We start from the raw sequence: 23,619 nt of genomic DNA, 5'->3' as shown, positions 1-23,619 counted from the left end.
GGGTGAGGATTTGAGTTGGTAATTGGGGGTTCCAGAACTGGGTGTTGAGGCACAGCTGGTGTAGGTGGTTGGGAGCCTTGGCCAGTCAGGAGTTGAGGTTATTTACAGGTTCAGAATGAGTCAGGGCAGTGGAAAACTACAGGTTGTGTGTTATTGCTTACATGTTTATGGTCATTAGGACTAGTTAGCCTGAGTGACTCCATATTGGAGTCCTATCACATAACTACAATATCAAACAACATATTTTAAAAAATCACATTTATTACAACTGGATATAAGGAAACTCTTCCCAACAATTAGAGCTACCCAAAAATGTAATGGGCTGCTTTGCGGAGGTGAGTGGGTTCTTCCTCGCTGGAAGTCTTTAAGCAAAGATTGCTTGACCACTTGCCACGTAAGTTGCCAGAGGGGATTCTTCTTCAGGTATGTGAGTTGGGTGGAATTCAGGGATTGTAATAGTTGGATATTGAGGTCCCTTTAAAATTTGAAAATTTGCGATTCTGTGATTAATTGAAGGGAGGAGAGACTATGTAGGCAGTATGTAGGCAGAGAGACTATGCCTTACTAAGTGACAATATTTAGGCAGGAGATGACAAGATTATAATCATATAATAGAGTTGTAGAATGTTAGAGTTGGAAAAAGAGCTTTGAGATCATCTAGATCCCTTATTTTACCAATGAGGAAATTGAGGCTCAGAGTGGGATGGGTGAGGTTAGAATGGAGGGTAGGAACAAATACATGCCAATTTCCCTCTTTTCTTTCTATACTCTCTCTTTCTTGGTGATCTCATCAGACATAGATTTAATTATCTCTATGCCAATGATTTCTAAATCTGTATAACCAGCCCTACTCTCTGCCCTAGAACTCCAATCCTGCATCACCAATTGCCTATTGGGAATTTCAAAATGAATGTCCTGGAGTTATCTTGAATTCAACCACTACAAAATGGAGCTCATTGTCTTTTCCCCTCAATCCCACCCTTCTTCCAAATTCCCCTATTTCTGTCAAAAGCACCACCATTCTTTCAGTCTCTGACATTTGTAAACTTGATATTATCCTTGCATCTTCTCTTTATTTCATCCCAGACATCCAATTAGTTGACAAATCTTGCTCTTTTTGCCTTCATAACATCTGTTATATCCAACCTCTTCTCTCCATTCTCACATCTGCCACCTTAGTTCAGGTCCTCATCCTCTCTCATCTAGATGATTCAGAATGACCTCTAAATCTCACCCTCCCCCCCCATTTAAATATGTTCCCACTACACTCCTAAAGAAATTCAGTGAATTTCTTTAAGTACAGATTTTACCATGTCACTCCCCTACTCAATAAATTCCAGTGGCTCCTTATTGCCCCTAAAATAAAAGATGACCTCCTTTGTTTAGCTTTTAAAGTCCTTCACAACTTGGCCTCAACCTATCTTCCCAGTTTCATTGGGAATGACTGCTGCTTCCATGTTCTGTGATGCAGGTAAATTAGCTTTATCTTTTTTCCTTATACATATCCCTTGTCCCCATGCCATTTCACTAATTGTTCCCCATACCTGGAATGCTCTCCCTCTTCATATCTGCCTCATAGAATTGATCTTTTCCTTCAAGACACACTCCAGCACCACTTTCTATGTGAACCCTTTCCTCATCCCCTCAATTGCTAATGCCTTCCTTTTATATATTTGTACTTGTTTGTACTCTCTATGCTTATATAACCCAGGATTCAAGTCTGAATCATTTATATAAGACTCTTCTCATTGTTAAAGAGGATGACTCAAAGCTACATACCTGTGTGAGGGGCAGAACTGGCCTTAGAAGTTGTGAGAGAAGACAACTTTTCTTGCTTCAGCTTTGAGAGAAGATGCATGAGGTTGTAGATCTCCCTCAGGAAGAAACCCAGAGACAGAAAAAAGGATTTGGGAAGCAGAAGACATGCAGAGGAGCCAGTGACTCCATATGTCCCTAATTTCCAGCTAACTTCCTTAGAAACTTTGGGAAATTTCCCCTTGGGTGAGATTGGACTTTCTCCCTCCCCTCCCCCTCTCCCTCTTCTCCTCCCTCTCCCCCGAAAAAAATATTTCATTCTCATTGGAATTCACTCTGAGTATTTTCTGGTATATTCTAATCAGTATAACGTCTTTGAGTTCTGTTTGCTATTGCTTGGATAAATGGTCTTTTGATGGTCTTATGTGTAACTAAGGTTTGGTGGGAAGGAACCAAGCTTTTAGCTATAAACTTGGGATAAGCTTTCCCTTTTAAGAGATAGCAACCAGATAGGCAGTGTGGACTTAAAAATAATTTTCCCTAGACCAATAATATTCTTCTAGATATAGATAGATATAATTGTAGTCTGGTATCTCTCTCTCTGAGAAGAGCAGAGTGGTCAGCCTTGTGGGGCCAATTTCCTGTTCCTTTCCAGTCAGGAACCAAAATCATCCTTGAAGAAGGGTGGGTGAGATTGCTAGGATATCTATTCATACTTCCCCATAAAACATATTTAGACAACTCATTTAGACAAAACCTAGATGAGAACACACACATACACACCTTACACTTATACAGGGTATTTGGACACCCTGTATATGTACTTATTATCTCTGGTATCTGAGTGTACACCCTTTGAGAATAGGAGTCATTTTATTCATTGTATTTGCATTCCTAGTGTTGGGCATATAAGTAGGTACTTAATAAATACTTGTTGGTTGGTTGTACAAGGTGCTCTCCTTGTAACAATCTTGTGGGGGAGGGATCAGATAAAGTATTATTATTTTCATTTTACAGATGAGAAACCTGACAACTCCAAGTGGTTTAGCGACTTGACCAAGGTCATATAGCTAAGTAAGTGTCAGAGCTAGGTTCTGCACATGTGTTTTCTCACCTTGAAGTCAGTGAGCCTATGGGTCCACCTGAGCACCAGAGCATTTCCCATTCTGAGGTCAATTACTCAGCAGCCAAATGCCTCTTCCTCATACCAGGTTGTGTTGACTCAATGACCTAAGCTCTGAATTAGGGTGATGGGAAATTGTTGCTATGGGTTACCTCTATCAGCTGCTGCAGATGAGGTTTATAATCCTACTATTCAGCTGACTCTCTTTGTCAACACAGCATGATCACTCCATCCCTGTCTAGCTGACTGGTGAGGATCAATCCCCAAATTGCTCAAGGAAAGAGAGCCATCCCTAGAAGCCATAGTGGTTTGGAAAGGATTAAAAGTGGAGCCTGTTGTTTACTTTCCTGAAGATGAGTAGGTGAGCAGATCAAATTCCAGTCACTGAGACCAGTATCCTGGACCTTTTGCTGAGGCACTCAGAAATGCCACGGTGAGTAATCTTCTGCTGTTTCTTTTCTTAGCCTGTCAGGCAGATCAACAGGGTTTTAGGCAGTGTTTGGCATCCCCAAAGGAAGGGAGAGTTAGTCAGTGAAGAATAATTTATTAAACATCAATTATGTGCCCATCATTATGCTAAGTGTAGGAGATAAAAAGAAAGGCCAGAAACCAGTGCCAAGGAGCTCACGGTCTAGTAGGAGAAACCACGTGTTAAATGACTGTATATAAACAAGATATAGAGAGGATAAACTGGAGACAATTTTCCAGGGAAGGCAGTAGAATGAGAGGAAATCAGGAAAGGCTTTTGTAAAAGGCAGGATTTTAGCTGGGCCTTGAAGGATGTCAGGGAGGTCAGGAGGTGGAGATAATATGGAGGTGACTTGGGGCATCTTCTTACTATGCACAAGCACCTTGTATGAGAAAGGGATTTCAGACTGCACTCAAATGATGAGTGATCAGAATTTATGACTCCTGGGACAGGGTTTTGAAATTCAAATTTGAAGTTGGAAAGGATCTTAAAGATTAATTAGCCCAGGGATTCTTAATTCTGCGTGTGTGTGTGTGTGTGTGTGTGTGTGTGTGTGTGTTCAAGTCTATCAACCCCTTCTCAGAATAAGGTTTTTAAATTCATAAAATAAAACACCAGGGTTATAAAGGAAACTGATTGTATTGAAATAAAGATGCATTTTTTCCCCCATTCAAGTTCATGGACCTCTTGAAATGTAATCACAGACACCAGATTAAGGACCCCTACTCTAATCCAATGCTTTCATTTAACTGATAAGGAACTGGCAGTCTAGAGAAAGGAAATAATTTTAACTAGCTGATACCGGAGCAGAACTAGGATTTCAGTTTAGGTCTTCTGCTTCCATAGTAAAGGCTTTTTCCATAGCACTCTGCTTTACCCAGGGGGCAAACTCTGGCTTAAATTTTGTATCCTGTGTCTGTTCTATTTCCATATCAAAGAGAAGTTGACTGACCCCACATTTTAGATGTGCCACTGCAGAGGGGAAAAATCAGAGCTCTAGTTCCCCGAAGTGAGAGCTTAGCCCTAAATAGCTCAACCACCCAAGGGGACTTCCCAGAGTTTCTAAGTTGGAGTCAGTAGGGGAGTGATTCTACAGAGCGTTTCTTTTAAACCACATTTCTTTTAGAGAAGCAAAACAGAGCATAGGAAGACTTCACAGGATAGGTAGGATTTTTTTCTTGCTGGGGTTTGGGAGGCTGCTTGCAAGTTTGAGGTTTCTGAAGCTTTGGCTCCTCTCTCTGGGGTACAGTAACCCACCCAGGGAGGCAGTGTCATAATGGATAGAATCAGGTCTTCAAGAAGACCTTTCTTCAGTTACTGCCTCAGCCTATAAATAGTTGTGGGACCGTGGGCAATTTACTTAATCTTCCTGCACTCAATTTTTCTCATATATAAAATGGGAATATTATTAGGGGATAACAAATAACAATAAATAAAAACAAATGAGGATAATAATGGGATAATAATCACAGGATTGTTGTGACAATCACCTGAGATACTGTACATAAAAAGTTTGCAAATCTTAACAGGCTATATAAACGTGAGTTGCTTTTGTATAGATCTTCTTTCTACCCCTTGCGCATGCACACACACGTTTCATCTCTCCATTAGCACGTATTTCATAGTATTGTTGTAAGGCTCAAATGAGAATGTCAAACATTTGATAAACTCTAGAACAGTTATTTTTGTTGATGTATCTATGAACTCAGAAAAGCTGAAAATCAGAACTCTTGCTTCTGGGTAATACTCCAGAGTAACTACTTTAGCAATATAGCAATGGTGTCACATGGTTACAAAGCTCTTTCATAGACATCACCTCTGACCTCTGAGTGGCACAAGAATTATTTTTAACATTTTGCAGAAGAGGAAACTAAAGTTCAGAGAGGTAGCAACATTCCTGGAGACAGAATTTGAGCTATGGTTTTCTCATTCTGGGTCCAGTGTACTTTCTACCATATTATACTCCAGTAACTTGAAATATTTAGAAGATAGTGTTTGCTTCATCCCAGGATATGGGTAGGGTCTATGCATGCACAACCAATATGGTCATTTTGGCTGAGTCAGTATCTACTTGGGCAACAGAGTGGATGAATCCAAAACCAGGTGTAACTCATATTCTAGTGGATCAGAACAGTGTGTGTGTGTGTGAAGTTATATGGTTTATGGAAGCTAAAGATTCCATATGGGTTGTATTTGTATGATTTTAAAGCAAATGGATGATTTTGACCCTCAAAATGGAAGGTGAATAACAAATCAATCTAGGAATTTAGAGTTATGTTAATTTAATATCAAACTAGTTGATAGAGTTTCAGACAGAAACTTAGCATCTCTGCCTTTGTTAAATCACTTTATTTCTCTGGTCTTCAATTTTCTCATATGAAAAATGATGCCCATTTTAGTTTTAATTCATAATCTTATGGTGGACCTTCCAAGGAAGAAAGGTTCTGGGTATGACTATGAAGAAAGGTAGAAGATATACCAACATATCATCTTAAACTGGGGGTAGTTAGCCTGGAGAAGAAAAGACTTAGAAGGAACAGCATAGTGATCTATAATTATTTGATAGTTCTCATATAGAAGAGGGATTGGAATTGTTTGCTTGTTCCTATAGGGCTAAACTATAGGTAATGGATCAAAGCCACAGAGAAGGATATTTTTGCTCAATATAAGGAAAAACTTCTCAGTTCCAGTTGTCCAAAGGTGGTATGGGATAATTTGGTCAGTATTGTGTTCCCTGTCACTGGAAATCTAATGAAGATTAGATGATCACCTGTCTTGGATATTGTAGACAATGTTGCTGTTATGGTATGGAGTTGGATAAATGACCTCTGAGCTCCCATTTAATCCTGTGATTCTGTAAAATGATTATTAATGTGGGCTTTATAGTACCAAAAGCTCTCAGCTTTATATAATACTTTAAAATTTGCAAATCTCATTCTATATATTCTCTCATTTAAGCCTTGCAAACTAGCATCAGGTTTTTGGAGGTTTTTGTGCTATTAGAGTCTCCATTTTATAGATGAGGAAACAGACTCAGAGTTTCAGTGACTTGCTTATAGTTAAAGAACAGGTAAATATCAGGGATGGGATTTGAATCTTAATTTTCCTGTCTATAAGAACAGCACTCTAACCACCATACCACATTGCTTTTTTTGGCCTATAAAGAAGAAAGAGCCGAAGTTTCTGATAACTTTGGAAAATAAAGATCTGGTACTTTGTTGTATTGGAAAATGAGGTGAGGGAGGGCAATGCTTGATTTAAAAACTGTTCCTGGTCTTTATTCTAGGAGGAAGTTCTCCATTGTTGGGGGTGTACACAGCTCTATTTCAGTGTCCAAACTCATCTTGTCTTTCCTTTGGGGTTATTAAAATTTAACAGTTTCTTAGAAAGCATGCCAGCTCTCCTTGAGCTCTGGGTCAGGCATGGAGGGAGGTCAGATGTTAGGAATCAGTTCTACTGGAGATGATGGGCTGCCACCAAAAGGGGAATAGCACTTATATACAGGTAGAATTAGGTGATCTCTGATGATCTGGATGTCTCCTGCTTGGTCTTACTGGTAAAACAAATGATAATCCATGGCTAGAACCTACCCATGGAAAATGTTTAGTTTTTTTCCTTTTCCTCTTATTGTATTTGATTCCCCTGTATTTCTCTGCATTTAAACTCACTCAAACTATTTTTTGTGTGTTTCTCTATCCATCATTTCTATTTCTTAATAGTTGATAATAACAGCTGATATTTATTTAGCACTTTATATATTACAAGGTTCTTTTCACACATTATCTCATGTAATTCTTGCTTACAACAAACCTATGAACTATATGGTACAATACTTTTACTCTCATTTTACACATGAGGAAATTGAGGTCCAGCAAGTCAGGTGCCTTGCCCAAGGTCACATGGTGAGTGGCAGTGTCAGTATTGGAACTCAGGTCTCTCCCTCAACATCCAGTGTTCCTTTCATCACAATGTCTGTGAAATAACTCTAGGGTTATCTTCCCCTTTGTATTACAGGTTGGGCCATACCAGCAACACAGATGTTGCCTCACCCTTGCTTCTCTTCCCTTCTCCAACTCTCCCTTTTAGTGGGAAAAGTGAAGTGTTAAGTGTGATTGGTCATTGAAAGGTTGGAAGGCAGAAGCTGCAGGGAGGGCCCAAAGTCATGTCACTAGATGAAACCCAATGGATCAGACAAACCTTCGAGTCTCTAGTGCTTAGAATGAGAACTATAAGTTCTAGCATTTAATTGGATTCAACAAATACATATCAAGGGCCTATTATGTCCAAAGCACTGCCCTAATGTTGAGAGACTAGAGAAGGAAAAAGGCCTAGTTTCTGCCCTCAAAGTACTTAACCATCTGATCAGAGAGATTTTACAAATACGAAAGAGGGTGAGCTTGGTAGAATGGGAAGAACTCTAGAATTATTGCGTCATAGGTCTAGAGCTAGAAGGGATGAGAGAGGCCCTTTCCTTATTTTACAGATGAGGGAAATGAGATACAGAGAGCTTAAGTAATTTGCCCAATGTCACACAGTGAGTGTTTGAGACTGGGTTTAAACTTAGGTCTTTTTGGCTCCAACTCCACTGTTCTTTTCACTATACCATGTTGCCTCTCAAATCAAGAGAACTAGGTTGAGATCTCAGCTTTACCATTTACCAGTTGGTTTGTTGTAGGCAAATCCTAGTTTCCCTGTGAAATAGACATCTTGACCGACTACGTCATGGGCAGTTAGGTGGCACAGTGAATAATAGAGTGCTAGGCCTGGAGTTAGGAAAACTTGAGTTCAAATCCAGTACCAGACACTTACTAGCTGGGTGACCCTGGGCAAGTCATTTAACATCTGTTTGCCCTATTCCATTGGAGAAGAAAATGACAAGCCACTCTAGTATCTTTGCAAAGAAAATCCCCCAAACAGTATTGGTGTGCTGTGGTCCATGGGGTCATGAAGAGTAGGACATGCCAGACACTGTGTTAAGCATTTTGCAAATATTATCTTATTTGATTCTTACGACAAACTTGTGAGAAAGGTGCTGCTATTCCCATTTTTGCAGTTGAGAAGTCTGAGGCAAAGAGGTTAAGTGACTTGCCCAGAGTCACATAACTAGTTAATGACTGAGGCCAGCTTTGAATTCAGATTTTCCTGACTCCGGGTCCAACATTCAATCCACTGCACCACCTAGCTGCCCAGAAAAACATAAGATGTTGGGTGAAAAACAAAAATCAATTGCCTAGCACTGAGTAGGTGCTTAATAGAATCCTTGTTGATGGAGATAGATTGATAGCCTCCCTTGCCCACAGAAGAAAGTTATATTAGTAATCACAGATTTCAAAGAAGACTTCAACATTCTTGCCTTCCAGGTTTTTGTGGTCTATTAGGTGAGACAAGGCATACACAAATCACTATCATACAAAGCAGGATATTAGTTCATTAAGAGAAGTATATGGTCCTAGGGGAGCCCAGAGAGGGAGAAGAAACCCTTTCTTGCTGAGATCCAGGAGGACTTCACTTAGGAGGGGCCTTTCCAGCTGGACCTTGCTAGGTGGGTAGGATTTAAGATGGGCAGAACTCATGGGAGAAAGGCATTTAGGGTTATAGGCATAGTTCTGAATAAGCACATGAATGACAAAATTGTTTCTTCCAAATAAGAGAGGGTGTAGCAGGAGACAAAAGCTGGGAGAGTAAGTGGAGGATGCCTTGAACAGCAGGACTGATAAGTCAATGAAAAACTCAGGCTTTGGAATTTTTTTTCCGAAGTCAGTTGCAGATAAAACATGGTCTTGAACTTTTCCCTAATTGCTTGTTACATGATTGTATTTTATTTTCCCAACCCTGGAGGCTTCTCCAGGGCACAGAACTTGTCTTCTTATTTTAACTCCTCCCGAGTTCTTGGGCCGAGGTTAGGTTCTCAGTAGACTGACCTAAAAATAATCACTCTACGCTGCAAAAATTGTTATTCCCCAGAAGTTTTTTTTTTTTTTAATTTTGGAGACATGAATTCAATGAGGATGAAGAAATTTCATTAAGAGAGAAAGAGTTGTTTAGGAAGAACTTTAATTTTTTTAAACTATTTTCTCAGATGGATTAGTTTTTACCTTTTGAGGATTTTTTTTTTTTTACCTTTTGAGGATTTTCAAGCATAAGAAAATCAGATGGGGCTTTCTGATCAGGTATGGGTTGGACTAGATGAGATGTGTAATTCTGTGATGAATAACACACATTTACATGGTGCTTTAAAATTTACAAAGTTATCCTTTGTCCTAGGTCCGTCTCACCTTATGACCTTTCAGAAGTGAAGGCCATCTCTGCCTCTTCCAGCTGAGCTAGTTTAAGGTTTGTGTTCAAGAAAGTAGAAAAGCTGATGCTGTGTTCTTTTCTCCCTCATGGATGGATGGATCTTAGTCTCAGGAACATGGTTGAAGAGGCAGTGCTGAGCCACTTGCGGGGAAAGGCCACCCCTTTCCAGGTGGAAATTGTTAACCTAGCACCTGCTTTTTATCAGCTTCCAGGCAACTACTCCTTGGAACTTGAGGAGGCTTTTTGGGTCCTTTTACCCTCACTCCGTTGGTTCCTCATTCCTTTGATTCTCCTCACCACAGCCACACTGGCCTTGAACCCCCTTCTTCTGGCCACCATCCTGAGGAAGAAGAAATTCCGGAGTGAACCCCGTTACTTGCTCTTTGCTAATGTCATGTTCTCAGATCTGGCCTATATCCTGTTCCATGTGTTGATTTCAACAAGTAACCTCACTGGCTGGACCCTGGGGCCAGTTTTCTGTGGTATCCTCACTGATGTTATATTTATCTCCTGTGCAAGCACCATCTTGTCATTCACTGTGATGGTGACGGACACCTACCTTGCTGTTATGCTCCCCCTTCGCTATCTCTCCCTCATGTCCAGTGCCACTGCCAGGAAAGTAGTGGCCATTATTTGGGTGGTGGCCTGCTTTTTCCCTACCTTCCTGATCTGGTTCAGCAAACAGCAGGATTCCGGATCAACAGATGAGCCCTCACTGTGTATCCTGCAGCTGACTATGAGTTCAAACTCAGACAGCAATCACTTCATCACCGTTGCCCAGATTTTCATCTTTTGTGCTCTCTTCATCTGTGCAGCTCTGATCTCCTACTGCTATGTGAAGATCTATCACACTGCCAGGATGTCAGGCCTTTGTATAAATCGTTATTCCAGGGCCAAGGGGACACTGCTGATTCATACGATGTTAATCATACTATATCTCAGTCCAGTGGTAGTTTTTGCTGTGGATATTATGCTGTCTAAGAACTTTTATGTTGGAAACAACACCCGATTATGGCTGATGGCAGTTAACAGTGAAATACTGATGCTGCTTCCTAGAGCCCTTTTGCCTTACTTGTATGGACTGAGATATCGGCAGCTTCTCCAGACTCTCAAAGGCTTAGTCTCTAGGAGAAGATCCAGTGATATTCAAACAATTTCCCTTAGTTAGTGGATCTCAGAGTTTAAAGTAAGGAAACTCATCAGTCACATCAAATGGGTTCAAGGACTAATGTCTCCAGATGTCCAAATTATTTTGTTCTGTTATAGTGGAACACTGTTTTCTAGAAAAGTGAAGTCAACCAGCATTTATAAAGTGCTTACTATGTTCCAGGCACTGCGTTGCTAATAATGCTATCCCCAGTCTCTGGAGACCAAATATAAAATAGAGCTGATTCCCAAGGAGATTGTGAATGAACAGGAAAAGAGAGAAATGTCAAGCACCACTGTCATTCTTCTCTTTCTCTAATTCCTAGACCTTGTGGGTTTCTGTTTTGATTTGGTGACTTCTTTGACTTTAGTGAACAAGATGTCTGAGACAGAGAGAGGTCAGAGGAATTGAAGTGTAATTTGACTTGATGGCAGGACCAAAGGTCTATAAATAGCTCAACTCAGCTTTGCTTAGCTTTTATCTCCCCATCCTTAACTTTATTATAAATGACCTATAAACTGGGATTTTCATTATAGAGTGTTACTGTTAAATATCTAGGCACCAGAAAAAGCATTTGTCAAACAAATTTATTTGTTGTTACCTGATTGTAAAGTGTAATTACTCTGGGGCATCTACCAGCCCATGGAAATAGCTTTGTTATTAAAAGTTTTCTTTTCTATAATGATGTTGACTTTATTGATGTTTTAGTTGTCTTGTGTCTGAATTCAAGAGTGAGTTGATCGTATGTCTAATGCCTCTACTGACTATCCTTCTTCTCCTATATAAGAAGGCAGAAACACAATGTTAGCTAGAAAAACCTGTCACACACTCAAATGAGTGAAATTAAAGGGAATTTTGTGTCTTCCCTGCAGTGAACTGAAATGATTGTCTTTATAATTTCGCATATCTCTGTTATCTTTGTTAAGATTGTAAGGTCCTAAGGGCCAGAACTTACATCCTTTTGCTTCAACTGCCTGTAATATGACTCAGTCCTACTTCTCCCCATCTTTTCTCTTTCATGCTCCAGCCAGACCATTCTACTCAGTGCCTCTAAATATGCCTAGTTCATTCTTGTCTTAAGGCCTTTGTTCATACTGATGCCCCTAATTAGAATGTTCCTTCACATTTACTCCATCTATCCACATTCTACCCACCCATTCTTCAGCTCTATTACACCTCCTTCATGAAGCCTTCCTAGACAACCCCAACCTATATTTAGCTGTTATAATACTTCTAGTCCATACCACTTATGTAGTCCTGTTTTCTCTTATAATAATAATAACAATAATTATTATTATCTCATCAACCAGATTGTGATTGCTTCCAGGGAATGTGCCATGCCTTTTCCTTTTTTTTGTACTCACTGTCTAGCCCTCCTTCACCCTTCTCCCCCCTCCCCAACCTTTCCCACTCTGCCAACACACATACCTTATAAGATCTAGCACAGGACTGAGCACATAATTCTGCTCAGTAAACACTTGAGTTGAACTGAATTGAACCACTATATCATCTGTACACAGACCACCGGAAACACAGTGAAAGACCGATTTAAAAAAAAAAAGTTTTATTGATATTCTTTTCTTTTTTGTTTACATCATTGTCACTCCTCCCCTTCAACCCTCTCTTGTTATAAAACAAGTGTAGTCAAGCAAAACAAACCAACATATCGATCAAATCTGAAAACATAGAAGCCTTATTCCATACATTATCAGTTCATTGAAATCTTCACAAGTTTCTCTGAATTCCTTATACTTGCTATTTTTAAAAGCAAAATAAAATTCCATTAAATTCAGATGCCTTAAAATTAGGCATTCCTCAAATGGTGGGCACCCACTTTGTTTCTAGTTCTTTGCTATTGCATAAAAGTGTTGGTATAATTATTTTTGTCCATACTATCGTCTCCCTTTTATGTCCAACTGTTCACTGGTTTAAGCTGTGTTTCTTGTCACATCCCCAAATTTCAATTACATACACGTACCTGCAAGCATATTTGAACAGAAGTACAAGTCCACAGGTAGACACAGAGACACACATTTATAGAAACCCATACCCAGAGGAATAATACCACATTCTTCCCTCCTTCCTCTCCTCAGTTGTTTTCCTTTATCACACTAGTTAGGTCAGCTTACTAACTTTGTCACTGTCTCTCTTTTGATCTCAGTTTCCTCATGTCTAAAATGATGTTTGGGATTAGATGTTATTCTTTTTCTGTGTGTGTCATAGCCTCTTTTGTCAGTCTGGTGAAACTGATGAATCCCTATTCAGGATGATGTTTTTTAATTCATAAAATAAAACACATTGGATTGTGAAAGAAGCCAGTTATATTGAAATATAGTTACCAAAATATTTTTTAAAAAGTTAAACCCCCAGAGAATTAAGAACCCTTAGACCAGACGCTCTCTAAAGCCCCTCCAATACTAGATCTATGTTCCCATAGAAAGGTATACAATCACCATTACCATCTCTCTATACCCTTAGTCATCCTATAGCCCAGTAGTATGTAAGGTACTGTGGGCAGAGATTGTCTTGTTTTTGTATTTTTATCTCTATTGTCTTGCCAGCAGCTTTGCACACAATGAAGTTCTTTGAACCGGAGGGGAATAACTTAACACTAAATGTTCCACTCTATCAAGGAGGACCTATCCAGTGAAAGGGAAACATGGGCTTTACCATTGGTAGAAATGCCTATTTCCTTCATAAATGGCTAATGGTAAAAACATTCTCCCACACTTCTATAGTGCTTTATAGTTTTATAAAAAATTTCTTCATAGCTCTATGACATAGATAGTGTGTCCCTAGTGAAGGGGAAAAAACCATTAGATTTATTGGCAGCAGACCTAAGTACCAACTTACACATTTGTCAACTGTGTGAGTCTTAAAAAAAGTCATTAAACCTCTATGAGTCTGCTTTCTAATTTATCGAAGAGGGATAATATTTATACTGCCTATCTCACAGGGTTGTTTGGAGGAAACTTATATAAATGTGAACTATTATTATTAGTCCCATTTTATAAACCATTTGGTTGGTATAAGACAAATCTGGGGGATGCAAACTCAAGTCTTCTGAATTCCAAGTCTAATGTTCAGTTTCTTATTGCCTCCACATTTGGAGATTTCCAGTATTTGCTGCCATGTAGGCAAGACATCCAATTGCTTCTTTTCTGCCATAGAGGAGGCCTGGAGATTATATCTCACAGGAGGTTTTTTTTTAAGTCTCCAAGCCAAATAATTGGCAAAGATCAAGGCTACATTTGTAGGGCCGGGATCAAATCTATTAAGTTCAGCCTATGTTGATACCTCAATGCACAAGACTGCTGGATCATTTGACTGGTAGATTGTTTCGCCAAGCAGTATTCTACTCAGTTCAGGAAACTATGGAAATGAAGATTTAGACAATTTGTGAAAAAAAAATCAGTCAAATTGGTTTAGAATGAGTGAACAGAATTAAGATTGATGAACTGCATTATTCTATTTTCATGTCATTGGTGGCTACTGCAAGGACAAGCTAGAGTTAGTGTACAGGGCAGAGAAGTGGCTCATTGGGCTTTAGAAGTCACTTAATCCAAGTCTTAATTTTATAGACAAGGAATAAGAAGACTAGTGATATATCACATCTATGAACTGATAAATGTTTAACAACTGGCTCTACAAAAAATATATGCAAGACACATTTTAAAAGTTTAATTTGATTTTTAACATATTCTCCATTACTTTCTTAAGTCTAGACAATTATCAAAACAATAAACCAAGCCCTGATCTGTAGGGTTTGCAATTTCTGGGGTATAAATGCTCAGACTAAAAAAAAATGAACAGTTATCTCTCACAAGCTGATTCGAGCTGATTTCAGCATGTTTCTAAATATATGTAGCACAAAACTTGAAGGGATCTATAATTCTGTGTGAATTGTCTCCATTAATACAGATCACAATCTGTCTCTGATTTAGTAGGTAAGTCCTAGAGAATTGCTTGAGCCTCAGAGAAATAAAGTGACTTGACCAGGATCATACACTGAAGGAGTCTCTGAGACTTTTGAATTCTAAGATACTTTGTCTCTAAGTCCAGGGGATTTATGTAGTACCTACCATGTACTAGGTACTGTGCTAAGCACTTTACAATTATTATCTCATTTGATCTTCACAACAACTCTGGGAGGTAGATACTATTATTAACCCCATTTTACAGAAGAGGAAACTGAGGCCAAGTAGAGGTTAAGTGACTTGCCCAGGTTCATACAGCTAGTGAGTCTTTGAGTCAGGATTTGAACTTGAGTATTCCTGACTGTAATCCTGGAGCTCTATCTATTTCACCACCTTGCTGTCCTATAGATATAGTATTTGTTTATGTGCCATTTCTAATTCCACAAGAAGAATAATGTTTTGGGGCTGGAACAGACCTCAGAAGCCATCTTGTCCGATTCCTTTGTTTTCCAGATAAAGAAACTGAAGCACAAAGTGACTTGTTGTGATGTTTAAAAATCGAATGTATGTGTCCTTACCTGCCCCCCCAGTGTGGGGGTGGTGGTGGGAAGAAGTAGCTAAGGTTTACTTATAAATTCAGCAACAATTTAGACTTTTAAGCATTTATTAAAGTATATTAGGGGTTAGCAAAGAGAGAGAGAGAGAAAGCTGCCTTCACCTAGCTATCCAAGAGAGAACATGTGAAGTTCTGAAAATTAGGAAATCTGGCTACCTTCCTCCTTCTCCCACCACAAGCTTCTTCCTGAACCAAAGAGCTGAGTCCCCGCCAATTTTCCCAGAAGCCCCCTGTGGAACAGGAAGCAAGGCATTCCCCACACACAGCTCCAAGCTAATTGGCTGGTCCATTGATTGACATGACTTACAGGTGGTTCTATGAATAGAGGTAACTTCTGGATGCCAGGCTGACCTTTAGAAAAGGTCATCTCACAATATCTTTCTCGGCAGGGGGGTGGCACCCTGGTTCTCACACTGTCTAAAGGTCACATAGTAAGTGGCAGTATTAGGCTCTGGTTAGATTTTCTGGCCCCAGATCCAGGTCCCTTTCCACCATACCACACTCCTTCTACTGATTTTGCCTCTGTCCCTTATATTGTCATTGTCATCGTTGCCCATTTTCTGGTTGTCCCGGTCTTTTTCTCTTATAGCTGCATCATTATGACCCCACATCTTGTGTGTTTCCTTCATCCAACGCCAGTGCTAATGACCTCTATAGCACTATTCACATAAGACTATGAGCTCCTTGAGAATAGTGACTCTATTTTGCCTTTCTTTGTATTCTTAGTACTTAGCACAGCACATGACACTTAAATGCTTGTTGAGTGACTGACCAAGATAGAGATGTTCAACAGCACCAGTATACAGTATTACACACACACATATGCCGTCATGTCAGACACTGAAGAATAATATTTTTTAAAACTTAGAAAGGACTTTCAATATCATTTAACTCAGCCTCCTCATTTTATAGGGCCAGACATATTAGGTGACTTACCCAAGTCATATAGCAGACCTAGGACTAAAACCCAGGTCTTCTGATTCTAAATTCAATATTCTTCCTCCAATAAGCAGTCAAGGTAAGCACCTGGTTTGGGACCAATCGCAACTCACACTGCGGGGTAAGTGAGCAAAGGACACAAGAGGTCCTTGTTGGGCCTTGCCCATCGTATGTGTATGGAGGAAAGTTGGTGCAAGAGTCAGGAAGCTCTCTTACTGTTACTTAGCTGGCAGCCTCAAATTAGGATGCTTCCTGCCACACAGGAATCTAAGGCTCTTGGTGATCTCTCTGTAGCGTAGCCCATAGAGGTAAGGGGACAGAGCTTGGGGGAGGACCACCATGATGTTACAGATAGTCATTGACAACCATATCCCAGTCCGTAAACTTATGTGGTGATTACGGTAAAGCACTGTTTCAACCACATGTGCCAGAATCGGGCAGAAGTATAAGAACAATACTGTGTGGTGCATCAGGAATGTGACACTGGCCCGGGATGTCATGCCCCTCCAGATGCCCAACTGGCGGGTTTTCACATAGAGGCTGACATGGAAAAAAGTAATGAGGAAGAGGCAGAGGAAGAGGGAGGTAACTGAAAGTCCATAGCAGAGTTTGACAGCAATATCTCCATGCAGGGTCATCACTAGAATGACTGGGAGGGAGCAGATTTCCATTGGGCACAGCGTTTGCTCTGTTTGCTCTTGTGTTGACCACAGGATAAAGAAGAGTATGGCAGGGAAGAGGCCAGCAAAGAACCAGATGGATAAGATAAGTTTCTTGGTTCGGAGCAAGGTCAGGAGGGAGGCATAGCGTAGCGGCCACAGGATGGCCACGTATGTGTCTAGTACCATGGCCATAGCAGTGAGAAGGCTGCCACAGTAGGTTTGTGCGATCATGAACAGGAGGAGGACACAGGCATACCTGGGGAGCCGGAAGCCAGTCACATTCAATGTGGTTGAGAGTGCGTAGAAGAGTAGGTAGAACAGGTTATAAAGCATGGAGCTGCTTAAGATGAGGTATCGTGGCTCCTGGCGAGCATGGAAGTTGGAGAAGATGGCAAATAAAATGAGGGGGATGACACCAGCAGCCATCAGCAGACATATGATGGGGGAGATGAGGAAGAGCTTTATTCCTGTAAACTGTGATAAGGGAGCCAAGTCCTGCAGCTTGGACAAAGAACTCGTGTTTAAAGGTAGGGTGTCATTGATCTCTGGCTCCCTTTTGAAGACCAGGGTTGTACTTAGCAGGAAGATCGAGAAGCAGACTGTGATGTTCATCTTTCTTATTGTCCTGGAGTGCCTGGGGAGAAGAGACCAACATCTTGGTTGGGAGTAACTAAGGATGCTTACAAATTCTGAGCTGTCAGCTCTGGGTTGTGAGGGGCTAGGAGAGGCCTGGATGGAGAGTTCAGGTAGTTGGAGGATGCTGGCAGATAACTTATGAATAGCAGGCACAGGGGTCAAGGTCAAGCAGTTAGTCAGAAAAGGGATATGTAATAATAATGATGCTGATAATAATAACTGACATTTATACAACACTTCAAAGTTTTGCAAAGCTCTTTATATGCATGATCTCATTTAAGCTTCACTATATCCCTGTAAAGTTACTTACTATAGATTTTTTTTTTTTATGAGGAAACTGAGCTCAGAGAGACTAAGTGATCTGCCAGTGGTTACAAAGGATTTGAATTGAGGGTATTCTAGACTCCAAGTCCAAACTGTCCCAAACTGATGACCTTGAGTTCATTAGGCATGGCCACCCATTTAGCCTGGATATTCCATGACCACAGGACAGGGAGTAAAGTCAGAGCCAGCAGACTATGGTTGCTATCAGAACAGCTAAAATAAACAAGAGGAACCCCAAAGGAAGCAAAGTCTTGAACTTGTGAGCTTGTACACCCTCACAATCCAGCTGGTTTAGAACCTTGATCTGGGGACTGGGGCTGGCTGCCCAGATTTCATGCTCCCTGAAGAATATGGGTAGGTAAGGATTGGCAGGCATGCAGTGGGAACCTGCAAGAGGTGAGGCTTACCTTTCAGGTCCTTGGGTGGTTGCAAACAACTGCTTATGGCAGAGATGGAGCTGTGCTGATTTGACATGGCAGGGTTGGATCAGAGGAAACAGTCTGACCCCTTTATCAGACAGGTATCCCTGGTAGAAAATTCAAGGGTGATCAAATATTAAAGCATATTCATCAGGTCCAAGAGATTCTTTCCCAGCAGAAGACAGGATTCTTTCCTCCTAAGAAATAACCTGTGACACAAAGCACTAATCCTCCCTGGATCTGTTAAAAAACAACAACCCTGGTGTCCTCAGATCTCTTTCTACTCAGTGAATCTATCTAGTTATTCATTCCTGACAATAAATCCCAGGGCCTGGACCCATTACCCAAGCCCTATAAGCAGCAGATGGAATATTGACTTGATTAAACAGAGAGAGATAAAAAAGGGTGTTCTGGCAAAGAAAAGCCATAAATGGATCAGCTCACCAGTCAGCAATTATATGCTGATGCCAAATTTATTGATCAGACAAAATCAATTACAAAAAATAAACCCTCATGTAAATAGTGTGCTACAAGGCAGTGTGGTATAGTAAATGAAGGCTGGCCTCATAGTTTGAATGACATAGGTTCAGATCCTGCCTTTGACACATCCTGATTATGTGATCATGGGTAAGTCATTTAACCTTTCAGTATGAGGCAATTCTCTAAGATCATAAATTACACATGAGTTAACTATCTGCATCTATGGAGGGAGTTGCTACACAGAAGTTTCCCACACCAATGAAATAATTGGCCTGGATGAACTCTTTCACATGGCTTCCCTTAATTCCCCCATGTGTACCAATTTGTGGTTAATGAAAATAGTAATAATGACTTGCATTGATTTTTCTTAAAATGTTTTATTGACATATTTTGTGTTTACATGACCTTCATTTCTGATTATATACCTTTCTGATTTTTTTCACCCAATGAGTCATCACTAGTAGAAAATTAAAAAAAAAATAAACCAGTTTATCAAAATTAACAAACATACAGACTAATTCTAGCAGTATATGCAATGTTCCACACCCATAGTCCCCTATCTACACAAAGAAGGAGGGAGGTGAGTTATCTTTTCTCTTCTCTGGGGTTGGGGAGGGGCCAGTGGTTTATATTTTTCCAAGCATTTTCATATTCATGATATCATTGAATTCTCTTAATCCTTTGAGGCAGGTAGGGCAGGTATTATTTCCACTAGGGAGTGGCCCTGAGGTCAAGGTACTTACCCAATGACAGAGCCAAGATTAGAACTTAGATCTACTGACTCTCAGTTCAGAACTTTTGTGGAGGAAGTCCTGGAAATTATATATCTACTTGTGCAACCTAAGATGATATAAAGGGGATGGAGACATTTGGGGCCATCTACTCATCCTGTTTCTTCGTTTCTCCAGGAGCTCATTACTCCTCCTTTTTCCTTGCTCAAGTAGTACTGAATTCTGCTGGAGGGTTATGTAACTATGCAGTCTGGGCTCTCTGTGAACTTATGTTATTTAATGTCCACTAGACCCTTGTTGCTTGATGGCAATCCTTTCATTTTTTATTATTATTTTTTTTGGGCGGTGCAATGAGGGTTAAATGACTTACCCAGGGTCATACAGGTAGTACGTGTCTAGTGTCTGAGGCCAGGTCCTCCTGAATCCAGGGCCAGTGTTTTATCCACTGTGCTGCCTAGCTGCCCTGCCCCCTTGTCTCCTACTTTACTGAGAAAATAGAAGCTATTTGTTGAGAGCTCTCACTTTTGCCCCACTTCCAATCCCCAAATCTCTTTTAATTTTTTATCCCTTTTTTCCTCCTTTGTTTCATTTTCTGATGGAGTAGACCTCTCTGCCGAGGTTAAATCCTCCACTGTGCTCTCACTCCCATCCACTCTCTTTATTCTGTAAGTTTGCCCCCCTCTATCATTCTCTTTCTTTCTGTCACCTTCAATCTCTCCTTATTCATTGGCCTCTTCTCTAATGCCTGGAAACATGCTCAGGTCTTCCCAATGCTTTTAAATCTTCATTTGACCCTGCCATTTCCTTAAGCATTTTAGCCAAACTCCTAGAAAGAGCCATCTATGCTTCTTGCCTTCATTTTTTTTAACCCTTCACTCAATGCTCAGTTCTTTGTAACCTGACTTTCAATACCACAACTTGGCTGAGATTGTTATGTTCAAGGTTACCAGCTATCTCTTAACTGCTAAGTCTAATGATCTTTTCTCAGTTCTTCTACATGACCTCTCCATAGCTTTTGACACTGTCAATAGTCCCCTCCATTTGGTCCCTCTCCTCTCTTTTGCATTCTATGACACTTCTTCCCTTTCTGACTTTTCCCCACTTCAATCTCTAGATCACCATCACCCTCTCACTTATTCAGTGTGGTATGGGCATCCCCCAAAGCTCTGACCTATGCCCTCTTCTCTTTTTTCTTTACATTCTCTCTGTGGGTGATTTTATTAGCACCCGTAAGTTTAATCATTTTTATGCAGCTAACTTCTATTTATGTATTTATTTATATATTCATTGATTCATTCATTCATTTATTTATCATTTCCCCTAGTTACATGTAAAAAAAATCCAACAAATTTTTTCACATTAATTTTTTAAAAAAAACTTTGTGTTTCAAATTTTCTTCCTCCCACCTTCCCCACCCCTCCCTAAGAAATCAAACAATTCAATGTAAGTTATACATGTACAGTCATGCAAAACATCTCCACATTAATCAGGTTGTGAAAGAAAACAGACAAAATAACTTTTGAAAGAGGAACTAACAAAAAAATTTATGCTTCAATCTGTATTCAGATACCATCAGTTCTTTCTCTGTAGATGAACTGCATTTTTCATAAGTCCTTCTGATAATATCCTGCTTATCATTTCTTTCACAGTTACTATTGCTAACTGTATTACCCTCCATCCTATTCCCTTCCTTTGATATTTACTCTATTTTCTATCTTCTTTCACCCTATCCCTCCTCAAAAGTGTTTTGCTTTTTACTGCCCCTACCCCAATCTGCCCTCCCTTCTTTCACCTCCCCCCCCCCTTATCCCCTTCCCCTCTTACTTTCCTGCAGGGCAAGATATATTACTATACCCACCTGAGTGTGTATGTTATTCCCTCTTTGAGCCAATTCTGATGAGAGCAAGGCTCACTCACTCCCCCACACCTTCCCTATCTTCCTCTCCACTCCATAAGCTTTTTCTTGTGTCTTTTATATGAGCTACTTTACCCCATTCCACCTCTTCCTTTCCCTTTCTTCCAGTGAATCCCTCTTACCCCTTAACTTTATTTTAAAGATGTCATCATGGAGGCAGCTAGACGACACAGTGAACAAAGCAGCAGTCTTGGAACCAGGAAACCCTGAGCCCAAATCTGGCCCCAGACATAAGCCACCCCACCCTACCTGCCCCCCCCCACAAAAAAAGATAAACAGAAAACAAATGCTTTACAGATATCATTCCTTCATAATTAATTCACACCTGTGCCCTCTGTCTAAGTATATACCTTTCAGCTGCCCTAATACAGAGAAAGTTCTTATGAGTTAGAAGTATCATCTTCGGGGTGGCTAGGTGGCGAAGTGGATAGAGCACGGGCCCTGGAGTCAGGAGTACCTGAGTTCAAATCCAGCCTCAGACACATAACACTTACTAGCTGTGTGACCCTGGGCAAGTCACTTAACCCCAATTGCCTCACTAAAAAAAAAAAAAAGAAGTATCATCTTCCCATGTAAGAATGTAAACAGTTTAACCTTTTAATGCCCCTCATTATTTCTTTTTCCTGTGTACCTTTTTATGCTGCTCTAGGGTCTTGTATCTGAAAGTCAAATTTTCTATTCAGTTCAGGTCTTTTCATCATGAATGCCTGAAAGTCCTCTTTTTCATTGAAGTCCCATTTTTTCCCTGAAAGATTATAATCAGTTTTGTTGGGTAGGTGATTCTTGGTTATAATCCCAGTTCCTTTGCCCTCCTGAATATCATATTCCATGCCCTCTGATGTAGAAGCTGCTAGATCTTATGTTATCCTTACTATAGCTCCACAGTGTTTCAATTGCTTCTTTCTGGTTGCTTACAATATTTTCTCCTTGACCTGGGAGCCAACCACTGGACACCTTCACTGGTCTGTGAGCCAAGTTTCAGAAGTACCTGCTGATGCTGATGATTCTGAGGCTCTGGAGGGGCGGTCTGCCTCATGCTGGATGTGTGCTGCATGCTGTGCTCCTCTCTTAGTCTGGTACAGCAGACCTTCCCTGTTGCCCTTTTAAGAAGTTTTTGGCTGGAAAATGATCTCACTCTGTTCTTTTGTGGCTTCTGCTGTTACAAGAATTGTCTTATGGCATTTTTTTGAAGATATGTGGATGGATCTTGTTGACAGCTCTGAAAGTTACAGCCTTTCCCTGCCATCTTGGCTTTGCCCCTCACAACTAACTTCTAAGTATATATATCCTGCCAGAATCTGTCTCCTGACTTCTAGTGATGGAGGAGGCTGAAAGGGTTAACAGATAAATTGAGGCTTGAGTCCTTATTAATAGTACCTAAAAGGGTTAATAGAGAAACTAAGGTTTGTGTTCTAACAGTAACAAAGAGGGGTTGGTCCCTATCAACCCTCACCATCAACAGAAACTGTAACCAGGGACCACTGACCATTAATAGCCATTAATATTCCTAGATGACAGGACACCTAGAAACCAGATCTTAAGTAAAGAGATATTGAAAACACAGACACCCTCCGGGTCTGACAAGTTTAAGTATGTCTTTAGGAACATGTGCAGAGAAGGACAAATTTGTCCTTAAGTTTGCCTTATGATGTGTAAACCCCAAAAACACAATTCCAAGGAAAAAGGTACCTGCCTTGGGGGTTGTCTTGGGACCCTAGGAAGTCCAAATTAGGATAGGACCTCCCATGTACCTCTTTAAGGAGGAGATTAAGATAATGAAGAAAAAAACCTACTTTTTCTCACTATAAATATAACCATCTTTCTTCCCCCTATTTGAGACACCTATCTCCTTTGGGTGCTTCTCCCTGTGGCTTCACAGTATTTTAATAAAATTTGGGAAACTGAGTCACTGAGTCTTGTAATTTTTTTGGGATGCCTCATGATCAATTTGATCAATTAAATCTATCCTTACTACATCCCTAGTTCCATTTTACCAACTGCCTTCTAGATATCTCCACCTGGACATCCTTTATGCATTTCAAACTCAACGTGTCTAAAACAGAACTTACATTTCTTTTTTTTGGTTGTTTTTGTTTTTAATTTTTTTAAATCTTAAAAGTATTTTATTATTTCCCAGTTACATGTAAAGATAGTTTGTAACATTTGTTTTTATAAGATTTTGAATTCTA

General features: G+C 40.2%; 2 protein-coding genes across 2 annotated transcripts; one reads left to right on the top strand and one right to left on the bottom strand.

The window, feature by feature from the left end:
• Positions 1–1,440: 1,440 nt before the first annotated feature.
• GPR148 (G protein-coupled receptor 148) lies at positions 1,441–10,812 on the top strand. Its single transcript, XM_043993574.1, has 2 exons — positions 1,441–1,471; positions 9,671–10,812. Exons 1-2 carry the CDS (start codon positions 1,441–1,443, stop codon positions 10,810–10,812), a joined length of 1,173 nt encoding a protein of 390 aa, XP_043849509.1.
• A 5,669-nt stretch (positions 10,813–16,481) lies between these two features.
• Positions 16,482–17,537, bottom strand: LOC122747687 (probable G-protein coupled receptor 148). The gene has a single exon (XM_043993573.1). It carries the CDS (start codon positions 17,535–17,537, stop codon positions 16,482–16,484), a length of 1,056 nt encoding a protein of 351 aa, XP_043849508.1.
• Positions 17,538–23,619: the final 6,082 nt, after the last annotated feature.

The sequence above is a fragment of the Dromiciops gliroides genome, chromosome 3 (genome assembly GCF_019393635.1).
Source record: "Dromiciops gliroides isolate mDroGli1 chromosome 3, mDroGli1.pri, whole genome shotgun sequence".
Taxonomy (NCBI): Eukaryota; Metazoa; Chordata; class Mammalia; order Microbiotheria; family Microbiotheriidae; genus Dromiciops; species Dromiciops gliroides.
This window is presented reverse-complemented; position numbering and strand designations above follow the sequence as displayed.